The 23,900-nt window shown below is 40.4% G+C and overlaps 2 protein-coding genes across 2 annotated transcripts; one reads left to right on the forward strand and one right to left on the reverse strand.

Moving 5' to 3' along the window:
• Positions 1 to 435: 435 nt before the first annotated feature.
• On the forward strand, positions 436 to 7,740 carry DGK2 (diacylglycerol kinase 2). The gene is made up of 8 exons (XM_039122763.2): positions 436 to 863; positions 1,774 to 3,011; positions 3,497 to 3,872; positions 3,962 to 4,038; positions 5,805 to 5,924; positions 6,052 to 6,216; positions 6,574 to 6,711; positions 7,213 to 7,740. Exons 2-8 carry the CDS (start codon positions 1,872 to 1,874, stop codon positions 7,363 to 7,365), a joined length of 2,169 nt encoding a protein of 722 aa, XP_038978691.2. The 5' UTR covers positions 436 to 863; positions 1,774 to 1,871; the 3' UTR covers positions 7,366 to 7,740.
• A 14,098-nt stretch (positions 7,741 to 21,838) lies between these two features.
• Positions 21,839 to 23,624, reverse strand: LOC103701595 (cytochrome B5-like). Its single transcript, XM_008783718.5, has 3 exons — positions 23,422 to 23,624; positions 23,207 to 23,273; positions 21,839 to 22,769 (listed from the first exon to the last, which is right to left on the reverse strand). The coding sequence occupies exons 1-3, from the start codon at positions 23,503 to 23,505 to the stop codon at positions 22,489 to 22,491; spliced, it is 432 nt and encodes a 143-aa protein (XP_008781940.1). The 5' UTR covers positions 23,506 to 23,624; the 3' UTR covers positions 21,839 to 22,488.
• Positions 23,625 to 23,900: the final 276 nt, after the last annotated feature.

Consider the following 23,900-nt stretch of genomic DNA (forward strand, 5'->3'; position numbering starts at 1 on the left):
TCAATAGTCGACAAGCACCCTTAGGGCTCGTTTAGTTCGCAAAAAAAGAAGAAAAAGTGTGATCAACAAGAAAATAAAGAAATACCTCTTGTTTGATTGGTGGAAAGAAAAATTCATGAGAGACATGAAAATACTACTTTTCTACTGATTGAAAACTAAAATTTTTTTTAAAATTTTTTTTTTTAAGCCATCAAAATCTATATAGATAAGATCTTTCTCTTTATTAAGAATATAATATATATTTTATATTTTTTTTTAGAAAAGTAGATATTTAACTAAACATAGTTATTTTGGATCATTTTTCATGATCAATCAAATATGCTAAGATTATTTATTGGTTTCACGAATCAAACCAGTAGTTAGAAAAAGCTACCAAGATTTAACCAAGCGTTCTCGGTCACTTTCTTTCCTTTTCGGTAATACCAGGAATCCCTCCTCGTGGGAGCTCCCCTAAAGTCCAAACAGCGTGACGGAGAAGTTAATAAAAAGAGTTCGAACTCCTTCCTTTCCTTTTTATTCTTTTCTTTATTTGAGAAAGACAGGAAAAAAAGCGGAGGGCGAGGAGAGGGGCGGAAAGAAAGAAACGAAAACCACAAAAGAAAAAAAAAAAATCGCTGCTTTCGTTCACGGAGTCCCGCCCCCTCCGCCTTTAAACCGGCACCTCCGACGACGACTACGACGACGTTTTCCGCCCCGCCCCTTAAACAAGGTCCCACGATTCCGCGCTTCCTTTCCCTTCAAGATTCCAAGCGAGAGATCGATAAAGGGTGACGAATCTAGAGAGATTTAGGTTTTCGGGCGGTTTCGAATCTCTTGCGCTCTCGCTCTCTCTCTTTGTTTGGCGTTTGGTTTCGATTTCGGAGGTACGTTTTGCTTCGTTTCCGGGATGAATTCTGGTTTTGGGAATGTGGATCGGGGGATGGTTTTGGTTTTTTGGTTGAGGTTTAACTTGGATAGATCTGGTGCCGATCTTTTCTGGGTTTGATTGGATGGTGGGGCGATTGCTTGTAGTTGTTGTTCTTGGCTGTTTTTTTTTGGGTTTATGCAATGTTTTGATTTTTTTTAATTGGATTCTGGATCGATATAACCTTGAATGCGTGCGTGTCATCTGTAAACTCGTATTTCCTTTTCTTCTTCTTTTTTTTTTTTGAAATTTCTCTGTGTTTTCTTGTAATGAATTTGATATAAGGTCGGTCTCCTAGTTCTTAATTGCTAATAATGTTTAAATACTGTGGATATGTTTCAATTCTGCGGGAAGAACGGTAATTGATGGTGGGAAGGCAGAGATTTATCTGTGAAGATTTAGATAAAGATTGGGTGGCATGATGTTTGGTATTGATTGGAAAGGGGGGCTGGTTGAAACTTGATTAATGGATTGGACTTGTTATATGTATTGGACTTAAAAGAAGATTGTACTTTCTCTTTTATTGCTGCCCTAAAATCACAATTTTTTTGCGTACCTATTTATGTTGGTATGATGAATTTAGAAGGCTGTGATATGAAATTGTACTTGGGTCAAACCATTTTCTGTTCTAAGAATGCATCTCCGAGCCAAGTTTCTGTTTGATTTCTTTGTTTCTGTTTTGCAAGGTTTGAGCTACAGCTATCATACCATCGGTTGTCATATTAATTTATTTTTTTTCCTTATCGGATGTTTACCATCTAGCTTTTTCAATTTGCATGATTTTTCATGATGTCATTGTTTGCTGCAAACCTAGTGCCATCCAGTGCTGTTTAATTAGAAACTAGATGTTGGTTGCACCTTGGTTCCAGGTTTGCTTCGGAGTCTCGTTGCTGCTAGGGCTTGTGGCGAGTGTTGAGTTCAATAAGAAGCAATAGATATTGGGAAGGTGCAAGTCTGGTCAATAGTGATGGACTTGGGTTCTGCACTCTTGAAACTAGCTGCTGAATCTGATGTGTCTGGTCCGAATATTTTCGGGTGGCTTGTCACCGCTGGATCATTTGGACTGTTGGCCCTCATTTATGCATTCCTTAAGCTGCAGAGACAGGCATCCCTAAACTGGGTGAAAGCTGCTGCTAGGGAAAAGAAGAAGGCACGGAAGACATTAAAATGTCCAACTTCACGCCATACATGGATGGAAGATTATTGTCATAGTGAGCAGCCTTCAACATGTTGTGTCTGTTTATCTTCATTGGTCTCTACACAAACTGTTGGTGCAAAGGGTGCTTGTAGCGTTCCTCTTCACCGTTGCTCCATATGTGGTGTTGCAGCTCATTTTCACTGTTCCCACTCTGCCACAAAGGATTGCAAGTGTGTAGCACAAGGTGGTGCATCCCACTTGCTGCACCATTGGTCAGAAAGATGGGTTGAAATGGATGACAATTCTGATACATCTTCCTTTTGCTATTACTGTGATGAACCATGTGGTATACCTTTCCTTGGTGCTTCACCTATATGGCGTTGCTTGTGGTGTCAGCGCCTGATACATGTTGACTGTCATGCCAAGTTATTAAAAGAGACGGGTAATGTCTGTGATTTGGGTCCTTTTAGAAGGCTTGTTCTGTCTCCTCTTTGTGTGAAAGAATTAAACACAGGGCAAGCAACTGGTGGCATGTTAAATTCTATCAAGGAAGAGATTATAGCATCATCAGTTAGGGGTCGGATGAGAAGGCGACGTAACCGGAGCAAGCATGGGTACAATTATGCTTCTTTTTATGGAGATCCTAATGGCAAATTGCAGAACAGTTCAGAAAAAGGATCGGTATTTGAATCCATGCTTAGAGGGCTTGTTGCATTGGTCAGCACGAATGAAAAGAAGAATGGATACTTTATGAAGCAGGACGGCGGGTTAGCAAGTCTTGAATTCACTGGAAATGGCTGCATCCAGAAGAATGGAGGCACCATGATCACAACTGATAAAAAGGAGCACAAATTGGTTGATTTGCCACAGGATGCCAGACCTCTTCTTGTTTTCATCAATGCCAAGAGTGGAGCTCAATATGGACCTTCTCTTAGAAGGAGACTGAACATGTTGTTGAATCCTCTACAGGTCCGTTTTCCTTAGGTTGCTTTAGCTATGACATTATCTTATTAATACTTTTCCTCATTTATAGTGTAAGATGTTACATGCATGGAGAAAAATGATTGCAGATGTCTGACATGATCTGATCTGTGATATATTGAACCCTGGAATGATGGATTTGTGCCTGTTTCCATTTGTCCTTGATAATTGTTTAGCATGTTCTGCCTTCGATTGATCTGTTGTGGGAGAGGCGTCCTTCTGTTTCTCTTGAATATGTTGCAGCATTTTTTATGAATTGGCTCAAATTAATGATTAGAAAGAAGAACCTTGATAGCTTTGCATTTTTAAAGTTCTAAAATTTGTACTTCTTAAATGAATGTTTTCAAACCATTTCAGTGTCCTCGGTATTCAGTTGTCATGCAATACCATTTGGAGTGTCATCAGTATTCAGTTCTTGTGCAATATTTATCAGTATTTGGTGATATTACTAATTCTGAGGATTATAATTTCAGGTTTTTGAGCTTAGTGCTTCACAGGGACCAGAGGTAGGACTGGCATTGTTCCGTAACGTGCAATATTTTAGAGTTCTTGTATGTGGTGGAGATGGTACTGTAGCCTGGGTTCTCGATGCCATTGAAAAGGAAAGGTTCGAATCTCCTCCACCTGTTGCTATACTACCTCTTGGAACAGGAAATGACTTGTCCAGGGTTTTGCGATGGGGAGGAGGTTTGTCTTCTGTTGAAGGACAAGGTGGTTTGGGTGCCCTGCTGCATGACATTGACCATGCTGCAGTCACAATGCTCGACCGTTGGAATGTTGCTATCCAAGAATATGATAGGGAGCAAAGCTGCAGTACAAAGAAACTTAAGTTTATGACAAATTATCTAGGTGTGCTGGCTTATATTGCTGCCCTTTTTGGTCGGTGTGAATTTTCTTAAGTACTTATCCTTTTCCTCCCTTCTACCTATATCATGTAGGTGTTGGATGTGATGCAAAGGTTGCATACGACTTTCACATGATGCGCGAAGAAAGACCTGATAAGTTCTATAGCCAGGTTACTCCTGCACTCCCTTTTCACTGGAATTTTTTTATCTTGGGTAGTTATATTGCTTTACATATTTCTCATTTAACATACTGTTTAAATTTCAGTGAACTGCTTTCATAAGTTTTGTTAAATGTTCATTATGAAGTTTCTCAAAAAAAACAAGGTTCAATATGAAGCCTTTTCTAAAGACTTAAAGTAATGCTTTATTTCTTTAGGTTTCATGATATCCAACTTTTGTTTTAATTTACATTAATTTTTGTTCCGTGATAGAACCATGGAGGCATGGACTCATTGTACTCATTCATTGTAATATCATAAGGGTTCTTTTAGGACAATGAACTAATCTGACTGGTTTTTAAGGGAAGGAGAAGAAATCTTATTAATGTGTCAATAATATGGATCAGGGAAGCAAATTTATTTGAGGTCTTGATCTTAGACTTGCAATATTTATTCATGGAGTCCTATTTTGCTTCACATCTAGAAGAATTTGGAATGTAGAAATTGTCTTTATGTTCAAAGCCTATCTCATGTTATGATATAATTCCAAGAACTACATAAACATTTTGATATGGTATGGATCCTGGATATCATGTAACATTAGGTGGGTGATGTAAGAAGGGAAGCAATAGTAAATAGCAGAAGGAAATCAAAGGATCTATTGTTGTGGAACCAATTTTTCCTTGAACAAATAAATCTTCTCATTTATATAGTAGTGGTTTTATAAACTAAGGTGGAGCAATCAACATTGGAGTAATGCTTTATGACCTGCTCTTAATCTGATGGGATTTTTTTGAGTCGGTGCGGACTTCCTCGTGAAACTTCGGACAAGAGTGGGGCATGCAATAAAACCTACAACAACTTTGCAGGTATAAAAACTGATTTCTTTGATCTAGCAGTTAAACTTGTATAATTAGAGATCAGCCCTGCTAGGTTCATTATATTTGGAAAGAGCCTCGATATAGGAGCAAGAAAAATATGTGATATAGGGAATTGCATTATTCATTTTGAGACATTTATTATAGGAGCAGAGAAATAGGAGTCGAGTGTCTGGTCACAAATTAAGTGTCTATTCAACTGTCTAACTAATTCTGACAGAATAATCTATGGTTTTTCTTTACAGAGACATTATCATAAAAGATCTTAAATAGTAGTTTGGATTTGATTTGGTGCAAATTATGAAGTAACATACATCCCTTTTACTATGAGCTTTTTCTGACCAGGTCATTGTCAATTCTTAGCCATTGTCAAATGAAAAATAACGAACAATTGTTAACAAATTGAGGGAGATGTTGGTGCTAGTTTAAGTTTAGGTTCTCCAGAGGAAGAATCTTCAAAGTGGACAAGTCAAGAGTCATTTTTGGTTTATTGCAAGGTTATGTATTTGTTGAATAGATGCATTTCTTCAGTTATCATTGTCTTGAGCAATCTGTGCTTTGAAGAAAGCATGAGGTGGTGTTGTATAGGCAGACACCCAGTTTTGTACATGATTCATGCCAAAATGAAATTCGGCCAAGATTTTATTTAACCGTCATTATTAGTTTAATTTCTTGATTGTAGATGAAACAAGATTCCTATTGTGCAAGAACTACTTAGGCAACTATGAAAATTCAAAGCAACTCATTTTTGTGGAGAACATAATTTTTCAACCGTATTTTGTCGAAAAGAATCTTGGTATGCCTTCATGTTTTTTAACAAGATGAGGACAAAAGGGTAATATAAGTTTTTCCACACTATACCTGTGAAACTTTGTGTTTGACTGATGTTGTTATCTACAGTTTGTGAACAAATTGCGATATGCCAAAGAAGGTGCCAAGGATATGGTGGACAGAGCTTGCGCTGATTTACCATGGCAAGTGAGCCTTGAAGTTGATGGTGATGAGATCGAAATCCCAGAGGTGAAATTGTACTCTTTCTCTCTGCTTCTCTCTCTCTCTATCTATCTGGCATGCATGCACTTGATTGATCTGCTGCTTGCTCTCTTGCATCCCTTGTGCTTCTCTCATTTCACTTTCCTGTTATCAGGATGCTGAAGGTGTGCTTGTGCTAAATATTGGTAGCTATATGGGAGGGGTGGATCTTTGGCAAAATGACTATGAGCATGATGATGATTTTGGTCTCCAATCAATGCATGATAAAACACTTGAAGTTGTGTGCATATCTGGAACATGGCACCTCGGGAAACTTCAGGTTTGATTATTTTCTTTCAAGTTCTACTAGAAATTCAAATTTACCTTGCTGATACTATGAGGGGAATAAAAATTTTTTATCAGTTAACTTTATTAACACACCGGATTTAGAATGATTGGTTTCAAGCCCTTTTTCTGCATGGTTGTGCATAATTATGTACATGTCGAGAATCAGATGCATCAAAACATACAATTTAGAAATACAAGTTTTTGGAGGAAAAGTTAGAAGTACTAGTTATAGACTGAGATGATTGCCAGCAACATTTTTGAGATCATGAGCTGGAAAAGTATAATCCAAATAACACAGAACTAAACAATATGTTCCTCTCTAATAAGTGGTATGTTCAATGTTTGACAGGTAGGACTTTCGCAAGCCAGAAGGCTGGCCCAAGGAAAGGTGATAAGATTGCACATCCACAGTCCATTTCCTGTCCAGGTCGATGGGGAACCATGGATCCAGCAGCCCGGTTGCCTGGAAATAACTCATCATGGGCAGGTAGTCTGTCTTTTCCTCCGTGCATCATTTGCTTCTAGCTTAGCCTAGTTTTTTGTCTAGAGAAGTTAGATTCATGCATTTTAAAGGACAGAATAGAAGCATATAACTTGGTTGAGTCAATCACCTTCCTTTTTTTTTCTGGTTAAAAACAAGTACTCTTGAGATAAGAAGAAAATAAGAAGCCACATGCATCGATGATGCCAGGCCATTTTTGTTTATGTTCTGATGCATGAGGGTTCAGGCCTTTACCTGGATATCTTAAGGCTGTATGTGAAAACCTGTGATGCATACATCTTTTCAATTTGTATTAAAGTGTTGTCTAACTTTCTTTTAATCTTTTATAATTGTTAACCATGTCAGTGATTTTAGTGAAAGCCTTAAACCAGAACTAGATATACCAGATAAATTCAGCTAAAAACGCAGCGGAGTGTTTAATTATTTGTACAGAGAGCATTTTTTTTATGGAAGCAATGTATACAGAGTGATTTGATGTTGGTGCAGGTGTTTATGCTGAGGAGGGCATCTGAGGAGCCCACTGGGCATGCTGCAGCCATCATGACAGAGGTCCTTGTTAATGCAGAGTGCAATGGTGTCATCAATGCTGCTCAAAAGAGACTGCTTCTCCAGCAGATGGCACTCCGGCTCTCTGCCTGACTCCGCATGCAGTCCACCCGCCATCTTTTACCCTTTACAGCTTGCTGTTGCTGATGGTAATTAGAAAGAACTAGTCTTCTTTCAGTGTCAATAGGCAACATCTTTTGCTTCAGGTAGCTCTACACGGTGAAGGAAAGAGGTGAAAACTTCCTTCCCTTTTTAACCCCTTGGGTTTTGCAGCCCTAGTAGATCATGAGTTTTTTTCTGAGAAGGGAAGAGGTTAACTTCCTTTATCTGAAATTTCTTTCATGTCTGGTGTGAATTCATATAGTTACTCACAGTGGAGAGAAGTGAGGGCGGAACAAGCTCAGTTTTGTAACATCGATACGTATATTGTTGCTACCTACAGAATATAAAGATGGATAATCAATCATACTTGTGGTGTTTCTGGAATTTTTGGTTTGCTTATTTATGAGGGTTGTTGATGGTGTTAGAAAGAACATTGGGAAACCGGTCTTCGAGTGTTACTGATATTTTCAATTACTTTGTTCACCGGCAAACTTCACAAATTATATTCTTAATACGTAGATATGTTTCGAATCTTTTGGAACTGGATCATTAGAAGTCCGCAGAACTGGTCATAACTGCATCCAACCATCCATGGCCTCTAAGGCAGGCTTCTAGGTAGGTGGCATTATGTACTTGAAGGTCCTTGATTTCTAGGTACTTTGTCCATAATGGCTTCAACTAGCTCAGATATTCTTTTTTGGGGAATAACTACGGGAGTATCACCAAGTAGCACTATATGGGTCAAGCATCGAGAAAGCTACTGCACCATGATTTAAACTTAGAACCTCCTCTCACATAAAAAAAGTGAAGCAACAACTACTCTACAAGACAGTTTTCAAAGAGTTGAGATATTTATGGGGCTCCTGTAGCAATAAGCAATCATAGGTTTTAGCGACTTAAAAAAAAATTGATTCAAGGAAATGCAACTAATTCAGTTTTCTGATTATATTCTTTTCGAACTGAATATTTTAAAGTTAGGCTAAATATGAATGCATAAGAAAGGTGCTGCATGCACTTTTTAGAAATGTTACAAACAGTAACTTTGGTGAAGTAAAAAGAGGGGATCGTAATACTAGGTTCTTCCATCGGACTACGGTTATACGGAGACGGAGGAGCATGATTCACTCTCTGCGAGATGGGTCCGGACATCGAGTGGAGAGCGAGCCTGCCATCCGTCAGGTCTTACTCGACTTTTTCCGTACTAGATGGATGGAGGATGAGGAGGCCAGTGATGGGGACCGCCCTCTGAGGGTGGATGTGGGTATTCGTGACGCTGAGAGTGTATCCTTGATCCGGCCGGTGTCGGCGCTGGAGGTACAGGAGGCAGTCTGGGCCTTGACTCCGGACAAGGCCCCTGGACCTGATGGTTTTCCCCCTTTCTTCTTTCGGCAGTACTGGAGTATTATCCGACCAGCGGTGGTGGAGGCTATTCAGTGCTTCTTTACCCAGGCAGCCATGCCTGTGGGTTGGAAGGCTACCTTCATCACGCTTATTCCTAAGCGTCAGAATGCGACCGAGCCCTGTCACTTTCGTCCTATCAGCTTGTGCACAACCTTATACAAGGTTGTGGCAAGAATTATGGTGGGCAGGATGAAGCCCCTCTTACCTGACATCATTAGTCAGGAGCAGGGGGCTTTTGTGGCTGGCAGAAATATTTCTCACAATGTTATGTTGGCCCAGGAAATGATGTGGGATCTTCGGCGAGCTTCGAAGCGGCACAGCCTAATGGCAGTCAAGTTGGATATGGAGCGGGCTTATGATAGGATCAGGCGGAGGTTTCTTCAGCGGGCATTGGAGGCTTACGGTTTTCCGAGGCAGTGGACTGATTGGGTGATGGGGTGTGTCCGTGGGCCAAAATTTTCTATCTTGGTCAACGGCACACCGTCATCCTTCTTTGAGTCCACCTTAGAATTACGACAGGGATGTCCCTTATCCCCTTACTTGTTTATTATCTGTGCTGACATCTTGTCTCGGTCTTTGGAGAGGGTGTGCGCTAGCCGGGAGCTGGAGGCCTATATCCCAGCCCCGGGGGCTCGACCTATCTCCCATTTACTTTTTGCTGATGACTGTCTTCTTTTGACCAGGGCACGGACTTCAGACGCTCGGGTTCTCCGCAGGGTGGTGGCAGACTATTGCGCGGCGTCCGGCCAAAGAGTGAATTTGCTTAAGTCTACCATTTCTTTCAGCCCCAGCACGGAGAGCAGAGTCAGACAGGAGATCAGAGGGATACTGCAGATACCAGAGCAGGAGGGGGCGCTCACCTACCTAGGTGTTCCTATTACTGGCCGGAGGCTACGGGTGGCGGAGTGCTCGGGTTTGGTGCAGCGAGTCCAGAGCAGGTTAGAGGGATGGAGGGCGTCCTCCCTATCCATGATGGGGAGAGTGACACTGGTTAGAGCGGTGCTGGGATCCATACCGGTGTATCTTATGGCCAACACAGTGGTTCCGAAGACGATTCTGTTGAGAATCGAGCGCCTTCTTCAGAGCTTCTTGTGGGGGTCATACGGTGGAGGTCACAGAGTGCACCTGGTGGCATGGGAGCAGGTGTGCCTTCCTACCGGCGAGGGTGGCTTGGGGGTGCAGTCCCTCATAGTGAGGCGCGAGGCGTTCCTTGCTCGGCACGCGGCTCGGTTCTTGTTAGAGCCACATGGCCTCTGGAGTCAGGTGATGGCAGCTAGATATGGTCGGGGGGTTTCAGTGGCGGCGGCGGGGGGGGGGGGGGGGCGTCGAGTCTCCTTCATGTGGCGCGAGATCAGGAGGTACATGCCATCTGTATTGGCGCATACCAGGTGTTTGATTGGAGACGGCCGGAGTATTGATGTGACCGGCGATTCATGGGTGGATTCCCTTCCCCTGAGTTGCTGGCCGACTATGGTTGACACCGAGGCAGTGGAAGGGCTACGGGTGTGTGACCTCCTAGTCCCAGGAGGGGCAGAGTGGGATGAGGCCAGACTCAGGTTGGTGTTTGGGGCACACCTAGTTGCAAGGATTCGGTCCCTTCCGTTACCCGGATGTGGGGGGCCGGACGTCAAGGTGTGGGGCACCTCGAGCCGGGCCAGTGTCAGATTAGGAGATCTCTCCCGCATTATTCAGGCGGAGCACGAGCCGGGGCCGGACTGCACCTGGTCTTGGAGGTCGGGTCTTCACCCGAGGGTAGCTCTCTTCCTATGGAAGATATGCTGGGACCGCCTTCCGACGAGAGCAGAGCTGAGCAGGCGTGGCTGGGGGGTCCCGGTAGAGTGTGAGACGTGTGGAGCTGAGGAGTCAGTGGACCATGTGCTCTTCCAGTGTACATGGGCGAGGGCGACATGGCAGTGGACTGGGATCCCGCAGGGAGCGCGGAGTGCGCGACTACAGTTTCTCAGGGTGATACGACAGTGGTTAGCCAGTTCACAGACTCGCGAGGAGGGTATCAGAGCGACTTGCACAGCATATCAGATTTGGTTGGCTAGGAACGCTCGTACTCTTGGCGAGCGCAGGATGTCACCGAGGTTTGTGGCAGAGCTTGCTCGGGCACAGGCCACAGAGAGATCAGGCATACCCTACCTATAGACAGATCTTTGACAGCTTGGGACACCTGGAGTTCCCCTCTTGCTTCGGCAGCTCCTCGGATAGTGTTTTTCACCTGAGAGCCCCCACCCCCGAGCTTCCTCAAGGTCAACTTCGATGGGTCGGTTTTGGATAGCGGCACGCGTGGCGGTGCAGGTTTTGTCATACGGAACTCGCACGCTAGGGCGGTAGCCGCAGGTGGCTGCCAGTTGTTTGATACATCGGTCTCCGGAGCAGAGCTGTGGGCAGCCTGGGCAGGCCTTCGTCATGCACGGACTGTGTTGCGGGCCAGCTCGATTATGTTGGAGGGTGACTCGGCCACTGTCATCGGGTGGATTTAGAGGGGGTTGAGGGGTGAGGGCACTGACCACCCCTTGATCCGCGATATTGTGGTGATGATGAGAGATGGGATGGCCATCCAGGCCAAACATGTATTCAGGGAGGCCAACGGGGCAGCCGATTGGGTAGCTGCTTACGTGGCCCACCATTCGGGGTATGCCCTTTGGTCGGGGGAGGGGGAGTTGCCTTTGGCACTTCGTGAGTTACTGTATTTTGATCTTATTGGGTGTATTCACAAACGTACTGTATGATGCACCTATTTTAAGCGAAAAAAAAGAGGGGTTTGTTTACACGTAACGTGGAGGTCATAGGTTCAAAACATGGAGAGAGTTTTTTTTTTGTTTGTTTGTTTTTCTCTTCTCGTGAGGGTAAGGATGTAATGTAACCCTTCCTAGATCATGCAATTACAGAAACTTTGTGCACCGGGCTTTCCCCCTTTTTTTTAACTTGGATGTTCAGGTAAGTAAACACTATTAGAACAATTTAATCCACTGAGCTTCCCTGTCTTGGGATTTGTTTTCCTATCAATTTACCCGATAAACATTCTCAATTCAATTAACGTTAATGCAGGAATCCACTGAGCCCTAAACTGGTCATATGACCATGTCAAGGACTCCAACAGTACTTTGGCTGCAACAATTCTGAAAATCCTAAGACACTGCGATAACATCTGAAGCCATGGACTTGTTTTGAAGCCACAACAATCTCCAGTCAGGGAAGTACCAACAGATTGTCCCTAATCCTCGATTGTTCTACAGCTTTTTTCCCTGATTATTCTTTTGATAGCTTTAAGTTCTACAATTATTAATTTTGGTTTTAGAATGATAGTTAGACTTGTTTTTCTAGTATCAGACTACATTTCACGGCTGAGATAAGTATATCTTGGTTCAACCATTTGTGAGCTTGATAGCATATATATTATGTAACATGGTATATATATTTGTACACCGTCTTCAATGCAACATTGGATCAGGTAATGATGCCAGATACTGGTTGCGCCTTAAATCTAGCATTGAAATATGGATTAATCAAGAAGCTTTGAGTGTTATATAGTTGTGATTAGACATAGGATTTCTCAGATTAACGAAATATTCTTTGCTGATTTGTACCACTTAATAGAGTATGTCCTGCTGGCTTACTGTGCCAGTACATTGGGCTGGGCTAAGGGAGGGTTGTCTCTTGCAATCCGAGGCCACGGCCGGGCTGGACTTATCCAATGTTGCTATGGCACAGTTGGGCCGCAGCCCCTCATAGAGTCCAAGCCCAATTGAGGACTTTCCTAATCCTAGGCCAAGTCTAAGTATCCAAGTAAATTAAACAAGGACTTTCTGAACTAGTGCAACCCATAGTTCTCATTATCTTATGATTCTTATCCTACACAAGGATAGTATATTTGAAGCATATGATCACCAAAGGGGTAAGTAGAAGAGCGAGGAAAACGAGTTGAAAGTATCGACCTAAATTGAACTGTCCCTAGTGAAAAGTTTTTGGTTACATAAAAAGCACCACACAGTCCTATTATCTTATACAAGGATAGAATATTCAGAGAATATGGTCATAAAGTGGGGACAGAGAGGACACCATTCCCACGGCCCTTGTTAATCTGGATGTCATATGTCAAACATTCAAAGCTTCAAGGGTGTTTGGATATAGACGCTGCTAGGATATCCATTTCCTGTTCTGCATAGGCAACAGGCCGGATACATATACCCTGGACAATATGGTTGAGATGCAAGAAACTACTTCAAGCAAAATAATTTTATGCAGAGATGATATTGGTGAGATGTACCTCCAGACATAATTGTTCTAGTATTTGATTAGAATCATCCACAAAAGACTTGAAGAAGAAGGAATCTTCTAATTTATGCCTCCATAAAGGCCATAAGACTGATGGATATCACAGGCTTATAAATAGACTAGGCTAGGAACTCTTATCAGATAACCAAGACCTTGTTAGTTTTCTTCCATCAAATAAATTATCCTAGGCATACCTATATTTAGTGGGTAGTTACCTACCACCCAAAGTCATCCAACAACTAAACCAAGTGGACCTGTGAACCAATCTGGTAGACACATTATTTGATTTAAACTGAGATAGACACATTATTTGATTTAATTTGATTGCGGTTTGTGTGAACCAATCTGGCTTGGGTTTAACAGGAACCATAAGGATCAATGTAACAAATAAAGAAGACAGGGACCTGTGAATAATTTCTGGGGATCTGTTTATAAAGTTTAGTTTACAGTTAAGGATAGCAGGGACCTACATGTAACAGCATGTGTGTTTTGAATGCTACATGATTAATTTGTTTACTTTATTTTATCAACATTTGGATAAGTTGATAATTTATTTAATATAACATTTTGAGACATCATAGGCTTAGGAGTAGCACAACATCTTAAGTCATTATGATGTATAGTGAATTTTAGTCGCATACGGACAAGTGATTATTTAATAGCATGGTTACTCGACTCTACAGGAAGGTAGCCATTTTAGTGCATTAATTGGAATAATATAGTAAACTAGATATCAAAATAGAAATTTTTCTAGGCCTACAGGTATGGAATATTTCGTTTTGATGTTTGTGTTTGCTAATCTTATTAATGAAGAATTATGTAAATTCTATGCATGTTTGCAACCACTACCTACAGGAAAGTTTAGAATTTAATATTGATTTTAACAATTGGTTAATTTAAATTAAGTTTATTTTTTATAGCATTAATGTATATTTGTCTTTGGTTATTGCAATTATTTCTACTACTGTTTTCTTAATGATTCTTCTCGTATTCCAATGTTATTGGATGATAATTATTCTAACCGGAAGAATAAAATATTCTTGACTCTGGGGTGTATGAATTTGGATTTGGCTCTCCTAGAGGATGAACTATATGTTCCCATGGAATCAAGTATGCCAAATGAGAGGGCTACTTATGAGCGGTGAGAGAGATCTAATTGCTTAAGTCTCATACTCATTAAGTCCCATGTGAGTAAGAGTATTAGGGGTTCAATCCTAGAATGCAATAAGGTCAGAGCCTATATGAAAGCAATTGAGGAACAATTTGTAAGCTCTGATAAAGCATTAGCCAACATCCTAAAGAAGAAGCTTTTGGGCATGACACATGACAAAAGCAGAAGTGTGCGAGAGCACATTATGAAAATGAGGGATATTGCTGCTCAATTGAGGTCTCTAGAAGTTGATATTTTTGAATCATTTTTAATGCATTTCATTCTCAACTCTCTCCCTGCAGAATATGGACCGTTTAAAATATTTTATAAACCACATAAGGAAAAATGGTCAATTAATGAACTATTGACCATGTGTGTGTAAGAAGTGGAGAGGTTGAAGCATGAGACACCTGAGAGTGTTCATTATGTAAATCGTGCTAAAGAAAATGCTAAGAAAGGTGAAGGTGTTCCTTGGAAAAAGAAACCAAGTATGCAAATGAAGCGGGATGGCAATAAGGATAAATGCCACTTCTACAAGAAAAAGGCATTTAAAAAAGACTGTACCAAGTATAAGAAATGGCTCGAAAAGAAAGGTAATCTCACATTTGTATGTTATGAATCTTGTTTTATTGAAGTTCCTGATAATCTATCTAGTGGATTGATTCAGCTACTACAATTTACATTGCTAATAATGTGTAGAATTTTCTAAACCTGAGGAAACTAGTAGGTAGTGAATAAGGCATCTATTTAGAAAACCGGATGCGTTCACATATGAAAGCAGTGGGGACTTATAGATTAATTTTAAAATCTGGTTTTCAGTTAGACCTTGTAAATACCTTTTATATTCTGTCATTTTCTAGAAATATGGTTTATGCTTCAAGACTGACTTGTATTGGTTTTGAATTTAATTTTCATGGTTCACTTGTGGATCTTTTGAAAGACGAGAATATTGTCGATTCTAGAATTTTAGTTGATAATTTATTTAAATTTGAATTAGACCCTACTTATGAGTTTAGTCTTCTAACCCTGCATGACAATAAAGTTGGCATTAAACATGGTATTATTAATGAATCCTCCTCTAAACTTTGGCATATGAGATTGGGACATATCTCTATAATGAAAGTTAAAAAGTTAGCAGACGATAGTGTCCTAAAGGCTCTTGACTTCACGAACTGTGGTACTTGTACAGACTGCATAAAAGAAAAACAGACCAACAAGACCACTAAAGGTGCCCAAAGGAGTATCGAGCTTCTAGAGATCATACACACAAATATCTGTGGATCATTTTCTACCCCATGTCTAAATGGTCAGAAATATTTTATTTCGTTTATTAATGACCATTCCAGATACATGTATCTCTATCTTTTATTTGATAGAGTAGAAGCACTTGATGCATTTAAGATTTTCAAAGCAAAGATAGAGAAACAAAAGGAAAAAAAAATAAAAATTGTAAGATCAGATAGCAGTGGAGAATATTATGGAAGGTACATAAAAAAGGGGACAAGTACCGGGTCCATTTGCAAAGTTCCTTGAAGGAGAGGGCATTATTGTCCAATACTCGATGACAGGTACACCACAACAAAATGGTGTAGCTGAAATGAGAAACCACACACTTATGAACATGGTTAGGAGCATGATAAGCAATTCTAGTTTACCTTTATCCTTGTGGAGTGAAGAATTAAAAACTGCTATGTATATCTTAAATAGGGTTTCATCTAAGGTTGTTCCTACCACACCTTTTGAAATATGGAATGGATGAAAATCAAGTTTAAGACATTTACACATATGGGATTGTCCAATTGAAGTGAGGGTTTATAATCCACACATAAAGAAACTAGATGCAAGAACAATAAATGGTTTTTTTTATTGGCTATGCAGTTAATTCTAAAGGATATAGGTTTTATCGTCCTTCACATACTCTAAGAATTATTGAAGCTAGAAATGCAAAATTTCTTAAGGATCATGAATTTATTGGGTAGTTAACAACTACCCAAAGTCATCTAACAACTAAACCATGTGGGCCATATAGAAACATGCCTAATAGGAGAGTGATACTGGTATACAGCCTATCAAATAACAGGAGAATGATACTGGTATACAGCCTATCAAATGCAGAACAGGTATAACCAATCCTATCCTACTGTCCTTAGCTAAAGTGGAGCATCCAAGCTCCTGCGATCTTAAGTTTGCCTATGCAGTTGCACCAAAAGAATAATCTCTTTTTGGTGGAAAAGAAAGAATTTCTTTCTTATAGAGCTATCTTTACCAACCTTCCTTGCAAGGCACAAGCTTCTACACTAAAAACATTAAATGAAATGAAAAATTCTTCTTTGCTTGCATCAACTACGTAGAGAACACTCTTGACACTTACATCACAAGTCAACACCAAAAGACCAAACTTCTTGGAACATACCATCATCTCCTTCCTCTCATATTCCCCATACGATTCCAAGCTCCAGCCTCCTGCGACGCAAGCGAAAATGCGAAGGCTCGTTACCTGTAACATTTCCTTAAACGAAGTGGTTCGATAGATTTCTCCAGCGACAAGGACTCACAAGGGAATTCCGGAGCCTCTGATGAATGTTATGTCCTTCACTGAACCTCCAAGTTTCTCTGGCAGAGGCGTCATGAACACATGGACACTGGTATTGAATTCAGTGATCATCTCGAACGCTTCAGTGCCCGAAGAGATATATTTGTGGTAATCTGGCGGAGGGGTCATGAACATTTGGCCATTGGCATTGAATTCGGCGTTGTTGGAGAGCGCTGCACCTGAGGAGGGACACTTGTAGTGACGTCCAGACTTCTTCCTCTTGATGGCTCTATAGACCAAGGGGATCAGCCCCTCCATTTTTGCATGCAAGGGGGGAAGAATAGAAGTTTTGGGACGTTGGAAACAGTGGTGCTTAATATGTAAGGTATGGAGAGAGATCTGCAGATATTTTACTGTAGCAAGCTTTGACTTGACTTGGTCAATTGCTTGGATGCCGGCTTGAGATTAATACTTGATTGGTGTGGCTTTTTGAGGAGTAGGTTGCTTGGTCTCCTGATGCGAATTTGAATGACTTCTTGTACATATTTGTGTCAACATCAGCCATGGCAAGTGCTTATAAATTTTAAATCAATATGGGGGGTATTTGGATGGACATTTGTTACACCTAGGATATATTTGGATTGAGGAAAGTGGTGGGAGAAAAGTATAGTCAACAAAAAAAATAAAAAAAATACTTTATATTTAGTTGGAGATTTTAAAAGAAGAAGATACAAAAATAGTTTTTTCATAAAAATAAGTTTACCCGATTTTATAGATTAGAAAAACCTATGGCTCGTCCCATTATAAAAGACGTTTGTCTAGAATGAAAAATGTAGAGAAGACTTTAATATTTGTTATACATATTTATTTCATTCAAAAAGATGCATATTAGTTAAACCATATATGGATGTCTATCACTAGAATTGATACCTCGTTTCCCTACAATAATACAACTTTTCTAGATGAAGGAATTCTGTGATATTTTTCAAGAGAATACGAAACAGAATATCAAAAGGCAACATTAAAATTTTCTATTCTTTTTCTCAATATTGAATCTTTTTCTAGTTTCATTTCTAACATGTTTGTAAGAAGTTCCTTACCTTGGGACCTCCTAAAGGTCATGTTCCCAAGTACTACTCATCTAGAAGAAGACACAGTCTCTAACTTGATTCTCAAATAGGTATTTCCCCTATTTTTAACCAATCTATATCACCCATACGCATGCGATACTATTGTTTATATCACCATCTCCATCTTTTCTTGTTATTTTAATGGGAGGTGGTTTGCTGTGACTTGTGAGCCTGAGGCTTGTATGACGGGCATCTGGGAGAGTACGTAGTGCTTCACCAGCCTTTCTCGGTCACCTAACCCACTCGCACATGAGTTGATGCCCTCCTCCAGTCCATAACTAACACAAATGTGACTCCATTAGAAAAAAAAGTCACCAAGTAAATGATATCAATGCCTAAACTCCAACAACTTAGCTAATCCCATCTGCCCATCTTCAATCTTTTCAACAATGGTGTGATGACGATCTTCAACGACTTCAACAAAGAAGGGGACATGTTTTCAGATGTTTGTTGGCTGCATTCAACTTTTGTGTCATAGTCTTTGATCTCAGCAATTAAATTACAAAGAGGCAATGGCAAATGGAAGACTATGACCAAAAAAATGAGGGATATCATTCCATTTGTCTTAGCCGCCTAGCCATCCTCCTGGAGAATGAGATCATGGCAGACTCTTTCATCCCCTCAAATAATTTGATGGCAATCAACTATTATGTGAATAACAAACAAAACAAAGGTGGAGTCTAGAGTTTAGATGCAAGAGTCTGGTATCATAATTGAGCTAATACATAGAGATGGCTAATGGGATACTACTCCTTTTGGAGACCTATTATTGATCAACCACACATTTGTGCACGCTGGATCAGCTTTAGTTGTTGCAGCTACCATCTTAAGATGCACCAGTTCTTTGATTTGTCCCGTACAAATAAAATTATTTATCTGACTAGATTTCCCCACTTTTTTCTTATTTTTTGAGAATAAGGACTCTCAAAAAATTAAATGATACCATAATAAGCACCACTAAACTCAGTTGATACCGTTAAATGGAAAATGATTTCTAAACTTTTAATTGATTTCTAAGCTTCGTAAATCAGTTGAGTTGAATTCAGATTTTACTGGTAATGAAAGAACCAAGACAGTTGAATGGAATTCAGAAGGCTGGTAGTGAAAATACTCAAAAGTCAGTTGAATTGAATTCAGGACGCTGGTAGTGAAAACATGCAACTCTTTTGGAGAAATACATGCATACTACGTAAAGGGAGCAAACTGTTAGTCTAGTGGTTGCACTCTCTTCCATTTGGCGTGGGTCCCATCTTTAAACCATATGAAAAGAATGAGCATGTGTCCCGCCCCAAATCTAGGACATATCACGGTCATACTACTAAAAGGTACAACCAACGATAACACGAGGCCAACTATTTCATTTAGCTTTCAAAGCCAACTCAAACAGTCTAATTTGTTCTAATTTACCACCTTTCCTTCAAAGCATGCAAAATGAACAGAAGATTGCACACAACTGAACAACTATTTGCACTATAAATTTGTCTTTTTACTGCCCTTAGAAGCAAAAGAAACCTTTTAGACCTAGAACTTTTGCCTCCTTTGCTTCTTTTGAAGCACAGAGGGTATTACATTGATGGCTCCTTGCTGATGATATAAAAGATTGGACTTCTTAATCAGTACCTTTTATGACCTTAAATTCAGTAACCAACAACATAAACTTTATGCCATCTAGTCTTCATTGTGTTATGTCAGCCTAGCCAAGATTTGACCATAACTACAGAAACTGAAACTGTGTCAACTTGGCCTAAAATTCAAACAAAAGTGTGCACAAAATAATCTTCAAATTTTTGGATGCTTTGTGTTTAGAATCAAGCATGCCTCTTTTGACCATAATTCTGTCTCACTGAACACGTTTCCTCCAGCTTCCATATCTAAACTTGATATCCTTATCAACATGCTTATCTTGCACATTGATCTTACTCCCTTTAAGTTCGCAACAGTCTACATGAGACACATCGATAGACTGATGTTCGAACAAGATGTAATTTACAATTTAGACTGGGTTGGTATCATAATTTGTTCTAATTTACCACCTTTCCTTCAAAGCATGCAAGATGAACAGAAGATTGCACACGACTGAAAAACTATTTGCACTATAAATTTGTCTTCTTACCGCCCTTACAAGCAAAAGAAACCTTTAAGGCCTAGAACTTTTGCCTCCTTTCCTCCTTTTGAAACACAGAAGGTATTACATGCATGATTCCTCGCTGATGATATTAAAGATCGGACTTTGTAACCAGTACCTTTTATGACCTTAAATTTAGCAACCAACAACGTAAACTTTATGCTATCTAGTCGTCATTGTGTTATGTCAGCCTAGCCAAGATTTGACCATAACTATAGAAAGTGAAACTGTGTCAACTTGGCCTAAAATTCAAACAGAAGTGTGCACAAAATAATCTTCAAATTTTTGGATGCTTGCTGATGTCTTTTTTGACTATAATTCTGTCTCACTGAACACGTTTCCTCTGGCTTCCACATCTAAACTTGATGTCCTTGTCAACATGATTATATTGCACATTGATCTTACTCCCTTTAAGTTCGCAACAGTCTACATGAGAGACATCGATAGACCGATGTTCAGACAAGATGTAATTTACAATTTAGACTGTGTTGGTATCATATTTTGTTCTAATTTACCACATTTCCTTCAAAGCATGCAAGATGAACAGAAAGCATTTGATTGCACACAACTGAAAAACTATTTGCACTATAAATTTGTCTTCTTACCACCCTTACAAGCAAAAGAAACCTTTTAGACCTAGAACTTTTGCATCCTTTCCTCCTTTTGAAGCACAGAGGGTATTACACGCATGGCTCCTCGCTGATGATATAAAAGATTGGACTTCGTAACCAATACCTTTTATGACTTTAAATTCAGCAGCCAACAACGTAACTTTATGCCATCTAGTCTTCATTGTGTTATGTCAGCCTAGCCAAGACTTGACCATAACTTTAGAAAGTGAAACTGTGTCAACTTGGCCTAAAATTCAAACAGAAGTGTGCACAAAATAATCTTCAAATTTTTGGATGCTTGGTGTTGAATCAAGCATGCCTCTTTTGACTATAATTCTATCCCACTGAACACGTTTCCTTTCTTACGTGGACAATGCTCCAATGGACAGAGCTATCTAACAGTAGAACACAATGGCATGGTCCATCTTCAAGCACTACGATCATTGAGCATCCAATTGGAGGTCAATTAATCCACCCTCAAAGCAAAACCTGCAAGGTTTCTGTTTCTGGCTCGATCCTAGCACCGGAAAATGCTAAACTGTGCTCAAGAGGAAGAAGGAGAAGAGAACCAAGTGCAAGTTCAATGGCTCGAACCCGTTTCAGCTCTCTGCACTCCGGTTCCACCGGCTACCATAAGACATTCTGCTGCTCTGGCCTCCATGATGAATTAAATTCTAGATCAGTCCTCGCCCGAAGATTTGAATTGAGATAATAAGAGGCAACATGATGAGATTGAATTGGTTCATGTTGATGGTGTAATCAAACGAGGTGATTAGTATAAAGTCCTTTAAGTGGAGACTAGTGCACTGGATTCGTTCAATCAATTCACAATTCTGCGTTCCTTCTCTTGTGTTCTTGATGACTTGGCTACATTCTTATAAAAACTCCTCGACAAGGATTCGAAGCAAGATAATAGAGGCAATCTAAGATATGTGACATCGAATTGGTTCATGGCAGCTGGGTAATAAAGAAAAGTGATGTGTATGAACTACTTCCACGAGAGATTAGTATAATGGGTTTACTTGCAAATATGAATTTCGTCAGATAGTTTCTTACTTTTGGCACAAACATGGGTGGAGGTTTGGTAAACCAACAAAGATTACTTGCATCACACTCTCAAAAGACAGCAACGTTTTCCCTAAGAAAATGAAGGAGATACCATCTTATAAACACCTTTCCTTTTTTTTTGGTAAAAAAAATAGGAAGAGGGACGAACCCACCTGCATAGCAGCCTCCACTGGCTCCCCCTTCCACCAGAAAATATTCGATGCGGATTGCAAGTTTTTGCGTGCCCTCTCCGACCTGTGGGCTCCCCTCACTGGATCAACATCCGCATGTGAGTACGTCACCCCAATACCACGGAGGCTACCAGCAGACCAATAAGCCCTTCCAGTCCACGTGTCCAAGCAGGGAGCATCCGATCTCCTCAATTTAATCGACACGGAACCACGGGGTTGGAAGTAAGACTCAGTTCCACTAAGCTACCACCTCAGTGGCATCTTATAAACACCTTTAGTTGGAGGCTAGCGTCAACTATGCATTCGTTAGCAGTAAAACTCCTTAACATAGATTTCAATCAGGATAACATGGGGGAATAGAAGAGATGGGACATTTGCAGAAGAAAGGTGATCAGTATAAGCTCTTTCCACAAGAGATTAATGTAATGGGTTCACTTCCAAATTCCAACATGTATTTCTTCAAATTGATTCAAAGTTTCAGCATAAACATGGGCAGAGCCTGACGACAAACATACACTACTAGGAACACTCTGTCCACCAAAAAGATATCATCTTTAAGGCCTTTTTATTTCATATGACTCTCCATCCACTCAACAACTGAGGAATGAACATCCAACCAAAGCTGAGCCTCTTTGATAGGTCTCAGGCCTTGGCCTTGGAGTTAAAGTTGAGGTAATACCAAGCGCCAAAGGCCAGACCAAGGATAAGCACAGGAAGGACGAGATCCAAGAAGCTGGAGGAAGATGGTGGTTTCCTCCCCTGCACGGTCCTGGCCGTGACTGCTTCCTTGCGCTTTGGGCCTCCTCCACCGCCGGCGGTGCCTTCGTAGCCCTCGACGACGCCGATCAAGTAGCCCTCCATCAGGCTCGCGGCTGTGGAGCTGTGTCCCACCTCGTCAAACTTCTGAGATGCATCTCCATTGGCTTCACATTCCCGGCAGCACGCCATGTTCCAATTTCCAATACAAACAAAACAAAGATTAGGAATTGTGCAAGATATTTGGATGCAGTCCTGTTTGTATGAACTTATTGGTCTATCTAATCCAAGTAAGTTGAATATTTTGCCAACTTTTTTTGCTTGGAAAACAACATATAGAAATAAAAGGATAGATCATTGGTTTGGACTGCTGTTCCTAACAAAAATAGAATCTCATCAAAGAAATGATGTGTTGGAAAAGAAAAAAAAAAGGAAAGAAAAAGGAAAGAAGAGGTGTATATGCATCAAACCAATAGGATCTTGTCTATTTACATTATAAAGGACATAAAAAAAAGTAAAATTAGGACTAAGGAGTTGAAGATAATAATAATAAGGAAAGAGTAGTCCAAAAAACAAAATAAAAGACAAGAAAAAAGTTAGACACCTGAGGCATGCAGGAGCACATCATCCCCTCCAGGATGATCCTCCAAGAAGTTGGTCACATCATAAACCTGCATGACAAAAATCAGAAAAAAAAAGAAATAAATTAGCTAGAAAACAATAGAAAACCCATATATTCTAAACTCCAAGGGGCTTATAGTAGAGAAAGAACAAGAAAAGGGGAAAAAAAAAGAAGAAGAAGGGAGAAGAAAAGCAGACCTTGCCATGGATGATCAACCAGCAATCTTTCTTCGTGGTGTGCAGAGAGATCTGAGAAGGAGAGTACTTCTGAGAGACTCGCATCCTTGCCTGTTGCTGTTAGAGAAAGGAGCGAAAAAAAAAAAACCAATGGTGGAGAAGAGAGGGGAGGAGAGAGCACAGAAAACAGAGCCTGTGGAGGTTGGTGGCCGAGGAGAAACTGGAAACCAAGATTTATTTATAACTGAAGAGGGACTTTTCCATGACGTGGATTTATGGATCTAGTGCAATGGCTGTTGTAGGATCTCCAAGCCAAATAGGTATTTTGATTGAAATAATTCGTGTACCGACTGAATCTATTGCTGTTTGCTGCTTTGCTGTACAGGTGTCAGCATGTGAATGGGTTTTTTATGATTCCTTGAAAGGTAGGAATGCATTGGATTTCCTTCTCTCTCTCTCCATGTAAGAAGGTCAGGGCTGTCGGCCTTTGACTCCTGACC

The sequence above is a fragment of the Phoenix dactylifera genome, chromosome 13 (assembly GCF_051530095.1).
Source record: "Phoenix dactylifera cultivar Ajwa chromosome 13, Ajwa_hap1_PhDact_Kaust_v1.1, whole genome shotgun sequence".
NCBI lineage: Eukaryota > Viridiplantae > Streptophyta > Magnoliopsida > Arecales > Arecaceae > Phoenix > Phoenix dactylifera.